Genomic DNA, 10054 nt, shown 5'->3' on the forward strand with positions numbered 1-10054 from the left:
CCCTGTCCTCCCCTTCACTGTTTGATCACACAGCATTGCCCTTTGATGTGAAGGGCACTGCTTGTCACTGGCCAAGCGGGTGTTTCCTTTCTTCCTGGTGGTGGGAATTTGAATAAAGATTCCTTCTAGATTGAAGCAGTCATGGGTTTGGACGGTGCTGACTGAGAGTCATTGCATCATGGAATCCCTACAGTGTAGAAGCAGGCCATTCAGCCCATCGAGTCCACACTGACCATCCAAAGGACATCCCACCCAGACCCACCCCCCTACCCTATCCCTATAACACCTGCATTTCCCATGGCTAACCCACCTGGCCTGCACAACCCTGGACACTATGGGCAATTTAGAGCACGGCCAATCCACCCTAACCTACACATCTTTGGAAACCGGAGCACCTGTAGGAAACCCATGCAGACAGGGGGAGAATGTGCAAACTCCACATACAGACGGTCGCCCGAGGGTGGAATCGAACCCGGGTCCCTGGCGCTGTGAGGCAGCAGTGCTAACCACTGAGCCACCATGCCACCCCATAGGTGAACACCACTGGTGAAATGCTTCAGTGCAGATTCACTAAATAAATCTTCAATTGAAAGCTGCTCTCAAAATGCAACTCGGTGAAAACTCTCACCGACTGCTGTAGAGACCTCATCTGGCTCACTAATGCCAGGAGTGAAATCTGCCGTCCTCATACACAGTCTGGCAGAGATGTGACTCCAGACCCACAGCGATGTGGCTGACTCTTAACTGTCCCCTCAAACAGCCTGAGCAACCCTCTCAGTTCAAGGGGCAATATAGGGGCTGGGTAACAACTGTGGAACTCGCCAGCGATGCCCACATCCTGTGAAAGAATAGCAAAAAGGAACACGGGAGGGGTGGGAGTAGGCCGTGCAGGCAGAGGCCAGCATGGATCAGTCAGGCCGAGTGGCCTGGTTCTGAGCCTCATTTCTCGAAACAACAGGGAGAGATTAAAAAGAAAACACGATAACCCTCAGCTATCTCCCCCTCACCCCCTACTCGATCCAGACCCAATCCCAGGGATCGGATTGTCCTTCATGGAACGGAATGAAGCGCCGACAGAAATGAAGTGACTGACGGATTTTGCAGCTTATCCGCTCTCTGGGTTAAATCCCCTGTGGACTGTTCCGAGAGAAGTGCTTCCCCGGGGGGGAGAGGAAGTGACCCGGGGCCGCTCCACCGGAGAAGATACCATTTCCTAATGGTCGCTTCCTGTCAGGGGGATGGGGGGGGGGGGGGGAGGGCGGTGTGTTGCTGAACAACTTGATGCGACTGGGGTCAGGGGACTTGAGCGGGGGGGGGAAACCACGCTGCCCTCCAAGAGGCAGCGACACCTCCAAGAGGAAAATGGGAGCCAAGGGAACGTGGAGCAGGAAATCAGAGGCAGCAGTGGAACTAATCCTCTCCATCCTGCCATGCTTCTCTTCTGACCGTCACGTGGGGTTGTCCCGTTAGCTCGAGAGGGTATTTCCTCTTCTTCCTACAGCCATCCCTCACTTACAAAGGAGGAAAACCAGGTCATATAGGCCCCTCGGGCCTAGTCTGAATCTCCACGGATTAAAGCTGACTCAATGTTGCCTGAACTCCGATTTCCTGCCTGACCCCTCGACTACCCCCCCTCCCCCCCAACAGCCTGTCAAAACAAAAATCAGCCTTTGAATGTATTTGGCCTTTTGAGTGGAAGAGGATTTCACACAGGAGCCAAGAGGGGGAAAAATATGAGTCTCCTCATCTCCACCTTGCACGGGAGAAGTCTTCATTCTGAAACGGTTTTCTCCGTCTCTCGCACAAAAAGGAACACCTTTCCCCACTTCTGCACACACACCCAATGAGATCGCCTCGCATTCTCCTCATTCCTGAGGCGGAGGAGCCGGTTTTTGGACTGGGGTGGGCTAAGTTAAAAATCACACACCACCCGGTTATAGTCCGACAGGTTTATTTGGAAGCACTAGCTTTCGGAGCGACGCTACACAACCACCTGATGAAGGAGCAGCGCTCCGAAAGCTAGTGTGTTTCCACATTTTGTGGGCGGCACGGTGGCACAGTGGTTAGCACTGCTGCCTCACAGCGCCTGAGACCCGGGTTCAATTCCCGCCTCAGGCGACTGACTGTTTGGAGTTTGCACGTTCTCCCCGGGTCTGTGTGGGTTTCCTCCGGGTGCTCCGGTTTCCTCCCACAGTCACAAAGATGTTCAGGGCCAGGTGAATTGGCCATACTAAATTGCCCGTAGTGTTAGGTAAGGGGTCAATGTAGGGGTATGGGTGGGTTGCGCTTCGGCGGGTCGGTGTGGACTTGTTGGGCCGAAGGGCCTGTTTCCACACTGTAATCTAATCTAATCACATAAACCTGTTGGACTATAACCTGGTGTCGTGTGATTTTTAACTTTCTAAATTCTGGCTCTATCTGCTCAGCCTTATCCCACGACTGAATCTGAATCTGAATCATTGGGAATGAAGATGCTTCATTGCCCGAGTGGACAAGAGGCAGTTGCCTAGCAACGTACCGCTGACCCGTTCCCCCGGACTTTATGGTTTGGATAGAGTTTGCTTGTTCCATGGTGATCTGCTTTGAAAATCTCATGAGAACCTGCGACAGGAATTGGAGACAGACGGATGAGACGGAGAAATTAGGAGCAGTTAGCAGGCCATTCGGCCCCATGGAGCCTGCTACCCTATTCAATGTGATCGTGGCTGATCAGCCAACTCAGCCCCCCTGTTCCTACTTTCTCCCTGTTCCCTTCAATCCCTCACAGAGTCATACAGCATGGAAACAGACCCCTTCAGACCCCAACTCATCCTTGCCGCCCAGCATTCCAATCTGACCCACATCCCTCTGAACCCTTCCCATTCATGTACGCATCCAGATGTTGTAATTGTACCAGCCTCCACCACTTCCTCATTCCACACACGCACCACCCTCTGCGTGAAAAAGCTATCCCTCATGTCCCTTGTAAATCTTTCCCCTCTCACCTTAAACCTATGCCCTCTAGTTTTGGTCTCCCCCACCCCAGGGAAAAGACCCTGTCTATTCACCCTATCCATGTCCCTCATGATTTTATAAACCTCTATAAAGTCACCCCTCAGCCCCCGACGCTCCAGGGAAAACAGCCCCAGCCTACTCAGCCTTTCCCTATAGCTCAAATCCTCCAACCCTGGCAACATCCTTGTCAATCTTTTCTGCACCCTTTCAAGTTTCACAACATCTTTCCTATAACAGGGAGATCAGAACACTGTATTCCCAAAAATGGCCTAACCACCAAACTGTACAGTCATGACATGACATTCCAACTCCAATACTCAATGCATTGACTAACAAAAACAAGCATACCAACCACCTCCTTCACTACCCTGTCTACCTGTAACTCCACCTTCAAGGAACTGTGCACCCCCAACCCTCGGCCTCTTTGTTCGACAAATCTCCCAAGGGCCCCGCCATTAAGTATGCAAGGCCTGCCCTGATTTGCCTGACCAAAATGCAACACCTCACATTTATCTCAATTAAATTCCTGTGTTCAAATCCCATCAAAGCATTTAAAATTCATCAGATTGCTAGTTTCATTAACGATGCTCATTAAAATGCCACAAACAGATGCACATATAATCGAGAAAGCTAACGGAATACAGGTCTTTCTAAAGAGAGTACAAGGATGCAGAAGTTGTCCTGCAGTTACACAAAACCCCACTTGGAATACAGTGAGCTGATCTGGGCCCCATGGGAATTGGTTTAGCTCAGTTGGCGAAATGTCGGTTTAAGGAGCAGAGTGATGCCAACAGTGTTGGTTCAATTCCCATCACCGATTGAGGCTACCATGAAGAACTCTCCTTCTCAACCTCTCCCCTCATCTGAGCTCTGGTGGCCCTCAGGTTAAATCACCACCAGTCGCTTCTCTCTGTAATGGGAGAGCAGCCCCTATGTCTGCTAAGACTGTGGCGACACATCAACAACCCTGCTGGGCCCCACACCCCAGAAGGGATACTCTAGCCTTGGAGGGAGTAGAGGAAAAAATGAGGAGTGGTTATACAAATCAGGCGTTAACATACGGAGGGATCTAGTTCCCTGAAAGTAGCAACACAGATGGTCAAGAAAGGTAGATGGCCTGCTTGGGGTCAGGGGCAAACATTGGCAAATCATGTTGTTGCTGTGTCGAATTTCAGTTCGGCCACGTTCAGAATATCGTGTACAGTTCTGATTGCCACACTACCAGAAGGATGTGGAGGCTTTGGAGGGGGTGCAGTAATGGTTTACCAGCATGGTGCCTTGTTTGGAAGGCTTTAGCTATGACACAGTTAGTTTTCACTTGAACATCGGAGGCTAAGGGGGGGGGGGGGGGCGACCTGATAGAGGTTTTCAAAATTATGAGAGGCACGGATAGAATGGACGGTCAGAGTCTTTTTCCCAGGGTCGAAATGTCAATGACTAGGGCGTGTAGGAGTAAGGTCAAAGGGAGTAAGTTTAAAAGAGATGAGAGGAAAGGTTTTTTTACACAGAGGGTGGTAAGTGCCTGGAATGTGCTATCGAGGTGGTGGTGGAGGGGGATATAATTGTATCTGTGGGTGGCACGGTGGCACAGTGGTTAGCACTGCTGCCTCACAGCGCCAGAGACCCAGGTTCAATTCCCGCCTCAGGCGACTGACTGTGTGGAGTTTGCACATTCTCCCCGTGTCTGCGTGGGTTTCCTCCGGGTGCTCCGGTTTCCTCCCACAGTCCAAAGATGTGCGGGTCAGGTGAATTGGCCATGCTAAATTGCCCGTAGTGTTAGGTAAGGGGTAAACGTAGGGGTATGGGTGGTTTGCGCTTCGGCGGGGCGGTGTGGACTTGTTGGGCCGAAGGGCCTGTTTCCACACTGTAAAGTAATCTAATTGCAAAGTTTAAGAGGCGTCTTCACAGATACATGAATAGGCAGGAAGTAGAGGGATAAGAACAGCGTCGAGGCAAAAGGTTTTTAGTTTGGGAAGCCATTATGTGTTGGTACAGGCTTAGTGGGCCAAAGGGCCTATTCCTGTGCTGCACTCTTCTGATCTAATCTGATCTGATCTGATTGAAATCTTCAGATATTAACTGGAAGAGACAATCCCACTGGTTGGGAATTTTCAAACTAGGAGCTGAGTCTGAGAATTAGGCCCAGAGCGTTCAGGAAGCACTTTGACGCACAGAGGGTGGAAAAGGTTTGGAATGCTGGGTTGGATTGGAATGGGGATACCTGAGGAGTTGTTAGTGTTAAATTTCAGAGAGATAAATTGTTGCTAAGCAGAGGTGTGGAGGGATAGGGGCCAAAGGCAGGTATGTGGAGTGAGGCCAGAGATCAGTCCTGATCTCACTGAAGGGCGGAACAGGCTCGAGGGGCTGAATGGCCTAATCCTCTTCCTATGTCCTAAAATGGATTTACCAGATGGGTGCCAAACTCATCTGGTTCACTAATACCCTTCAGTGAAAGAAATCTCCCGGACCTAACCTGGTCTGGCTGACATGTGATAGGATTGATTCTTAACTGCCCTCTGAAATGGCACCGTTAGCCATTCTGTTGCTCGAGGGTTATTAGGGATGGACAACAATTACAGGCCTTGCCAGTGATGCTGACATTCCAAGAACAAATCAACCGATCATCCTATTCAGAAACAGACCAGCCCTCCCTGCCCCCACATCCATTGAGTCACAATCACACTGTGTCTGACCAATCCCCTTCCACAGCACAAGGAAAACCAATTCCGGGGAATGGAGTATATCCCCCGGAGCCAGTGTTCTCAGGACAGGATTCTTTCTAACCTGTTTCAGCAACATTGTGAATTAGACACCGTGTAAAACTCTCTCTAAAACACTGCCCTCAGTAATCTACTTCAGCTTCAGTCTCAAGGACAACCAGCCCAGGGTTCACATCCTCATCATTCCAGTCTACTTCCAAGCACACACACACAGAGGCACACACACAGATACACAGAGACACACACAGACACAGAGACACACACACACACAGAGACACACAGAGGCACACACACAGACACAGGCACACACACACAAACACAGAGACACACAGACACACAGAGACACACAGAGGCACACACACAGACACAGGCACACACACACAAACACAGAGACACACAGACACACAGAGACACACAGAGGCACACACACAGACACAGGCACACACACACAAACACAGAGACACACAGACACACAGAGACACACAGAGGCACACACACAGACACAGGCACACACACACAAACACAGAGACACACAGACACAGGCACACACACACACACACCGACACAGAGACACACACACACACACACACACAGACACAGAGGCACACAGAGGCACACACACCGACACAGAGACACACACACACACACACCGACACAGAGACACACAGAGGCACACAGAGGCACACACACCGACACAGAGACACACACACACACACACAGACACAGAGACACACAGAGGCACACACACAGACACAGAGACACACACACACACACACACAGACACAGACACAGACACAGAGGCACACAGAGGCACACACAGACACAGAGGCACACACACAGACACAGAGGCACACAGAGGCACACACACAGACACAGAGACACACACACACACACACACACACACACACACACAGAGGCACACAGAGGCACACACACAGACACAGAGGCACACACACAGACAGAGGCACACACACACAGAGGCACACACTCACTGACACACAAACACAGAGGGACACACACACAGGCACACACACACTCACACAAAGAGGCACACATACATACACATACAAACACACACATATACATACACACACTTTCTCACACATTCACACACATACACACCCACAAACACCGAGGCACACACAGACATAGAGGCACACGGACACCGACACACAGGCACACACACACTCTCTCACCCACACATACACACACACACACACACACTCAGAGGCACACATACATACACATACAAACACACACATATACATGCTCACTCACACACACTCTCTCACACATTCACACATATACACACCCACTCTCACACACACACGCAATCACACACACAGGCACACATGCATACACACATACATGCACATGTCTCACACATATCTTTACACAGATGCACACATACACAGACACACATATATGCACGTATACACACATGCACACGCACACATATACACATCTCTCACACATTTCAAAGACACTAAGATATACATACACATACACACCTCAGACACACACAGACATATAGACTTACACACAAATGCACATCCATCCAAACACAAATGCATTCTTCATGCACATACATGCATTCCTCAATCCACAAGCACGCACCTCACAAACATCTCTCTCACACACACGTGCACACACACTCTCTCTCACACACTCACATACACTCTTTAACACATACACGTACACAATGTCTCTCTCTCTCGCACACACACACTCTCTCACATACACACACACACTCTCTCACATACACACACACACACACTCTCACATACACACACACACTCTCTCACATACACACACACACACACTCTCACATACACACACACACTCTCACATACACAGGTACTCTCTCTCTCTCTCACACACAGTCTCTCTCTCACACACACACATTCTCTCTCTCTCTCACACACATTCTCTCTCTCTCTCTCTCTCTCACATATATACACACACACTCTCTCACATACGCTCTTTGACTCTCTCTCCCTCCTTCTTGCTCTCTCTCTGTCTCTCCCTTCCTCCCCCCCGTCCCTCCCTCCCTCTCCCCTCCCTCCTCTCTCGCTCTCTCTCTCTCCCCCTCTTCCTCGCTCCCTCTCCTTTGACCTGGATATAAACAGCCTCTGATTGGCAGTAAGTCCCTGACACTCACCTGCTTGATGCGGTCTGGGTTCACGTTGGTCTGAGGTTGCAGAATGTTGACTGGCTCAGTCTTGCCCACATTCTGCGGCATTTCTCGGACCTTCTCGGCGATGAAGTCGTGCACTGCGTTCAGCGCCTCCACCGTCCCCTGGATCAGACATACCCGCTCTGTGGTGCCTAGAAGAGGGGGAGAAGCCATCAGATTCCACCCTCGGGATGTGATTAGGTTCAGAGGGGTGATGAGTTTGATTTATTGTTGACACATGTACCATGATACAGTGAAAAGTACTGTTTTGCATGCTATCCAGACAAATGCTACCTTACATGAGCACATCAGGGTAATAGCACAGAATGCAGAATATAGTGTCACAGCTACAGAGAAACATCACCTGTAATAAATGTGGGTCTGTTCATAAGTCTGATAACAGCGGGGAAGAAGCTGTTAGAGTCACTGAGATGTACAGCACGGAAACAGACCCTTCGGTCCAACCCGTCCATGCCGACCAGATATCCCAACCCAATCTCGGGCAGCACGAGGCCATGCAACCCATTGTGTCTGTACTGGCTCCCTCCAGTCATGCCCCCCTCAATCCCCGGTGCCCTGACAAGCCTGTTCCCCTCAAGCCAGTTCTGAGGCGGAGTCACTCGTCCCGAAACAGTAACTCGGATTGCTCTCTGGCAGACGCTGCTGAGGTTTTCCAGAAATTTCTGCTTTCGATTTCCCTTCTGAAACCCTCTCACTCTGGGATACCGTTCCACTGGCACTGATTCTCTCCCTGGTGTACAGTCCACTGGCATTGACTTTCACTGGGATGCAGTTCCACTGGCACTGACTCACACTGGGATACAGTTCCAATGGCACTGATTCTCAGTGGCGTACAGCTCCAGAGACACTGGCAATGTCTGAAAAACATCTGTGTGTGTGTGTGTGTGTGTGTGTATGTGTGTGTGTGAGAGTGTCTGTGTGTGAGTGTCTGTGTGTGAGTGTGTGTCTGTGTGAGTGTGCGTGTGTGTGTGTGTATGAGCGTGCGTGTGTGTGTCTGTGTGTGTGTGTGAGAGTGTCTGTGTGTGTGTATGAGCGTGCGTGTGTGTGTCTGTGTGTGTGTGTGAGAGTGTCTGTGTGTGTGTCTGTGTGAGTGTGCGTGTGTGTGTATGTGTGTGTGTGTGAGCGTGTGTGTGTGTGTGCGTGTGTGAGTATCTGTGTGTGAGTGTGTGTGTGTCTGTGTGAGTGTGTGTGTGTGTCTGTGTGTGTGAGTGTGTGTGTGTCTGTGTGAGTGTGCGTATGTGTGTGTGAGTGTGTGTGTGTGTGTATCTGTGTGTGAGTGTGTGTGAGTGTGTGGGTGGGTGGGTGAGTGTGTGTGAGTGTGCGTGTGCGTGTGTGGGTGGGTGGGTGAGTGTGAGTGTGTGTGAGTGGGTGTATGTGTGTGTGTGTGAGTGAGTGTATATGTGTGTATGTGTGTGTGAGTGAGTGAGTGAGTGTGTGTGTGTGAGTGTGTGTGTGTATGTGAATGTTTGTGTGTGTGTGAGTGTGTGTGAGAGTGTGTGTGTATGTGAATGTTTGTGTGTGTGTGTGTGTTTGTGAGTGTGAGAGTGTGTGTGTGTTTGTGTGAGTGTGTTTGTGTGGTGTGAGTGTGTTTGTGTGATGTGAGTGTGTGTGAGTGATGTGTGTGTGTGAGTGAGTGAGTGAGTGTGTGTGATGTGAGTGTGTGTGTGATGTGAGTGTGTGTGTGATGTGAGTGTGTGTGAGTGATGTGTGTGTGATGTGAGTGTGTGAGTGATGTGAGTGTGTGTGATGTGAGTGTGTGTGAGTGATGTGAGTGTGTGTGTGATGTGTGTGTGTGTGTGTGTGTGATGTGAGTGAGTGTGTGATGTGAGTGATGTGAGTGTGTGTGTGTGTGTGATGTGAGTGAGTGTGTGATGTGAGTGTGTGTGAGTGATGTGTGTATGATGTGAGTGTGTGTATGATGTGAGTGTGTGTGAGTGATGTGAGTGTGTGTGATGTGAGTGTGTGTATGATGTGAGTGTGTGTGAGTGATGTGTGTGTGTGTGATGTGAGTGAGTGTGTAATGTGAGTGAGTGTGAGTGATGTGTGTGATGTGAGTGTGTGTGATGTGAGTGTGTGTATGTGTGTGATGTGAGTGTGTGCGTGTGTGATGTGAGTGAGTGTGTGAGTGATGTGAGTGTGTGTG

General features: G+C 50.1%; 1 protein-coding gene across 1 annotated transcript in view; it reads right to left on the bottom strand.

Annotated features, from left to right (window-relative positions):
* LOC122542699 (RNA-binding protein Nova-1-like) overlaps nucleotides 1-8037 on the bottom strand; it is a 62372-nt gene extending 54335 nt beyond the window's left edge. Inside the window, exon 1 of the mRNA XM_087984138.1 lies at nucleotides 7876-8037. Within this exon, the coding sequence (XP_087840264.1) occupies nucleotides 7876-7956 (81 nt within the window). The 5' untranslated portion in view covers nucleotides 7957-8037. The remainder of the gene's footprint in view (nucleotides 1-7875) is intronic.
* Between the last annotated feature and the right edge of the window lie 2017 nt (nucleotides 8038-10054).

The sequence above is a fragment of the Chiloscyllium plagiosum genome, unplaced genomic scaffold (genome assembly GCF_037043375.1).
Source record: "Chiloscyllium plagiosum isolate Xiang-an unplaced genomic scaffold, Cpla_swu_hap1 HiC_scaffold_47, whole genome shotgun sequence".
In the NCBI taxonomy this organism is placed as follows: Eukaryota; Metazoa; Chordata; class Chondrichthyes; order Orectolobiformes; family Hemiscylliidae; genus Chiloscyllium; species Chiloscyllium plagiosum.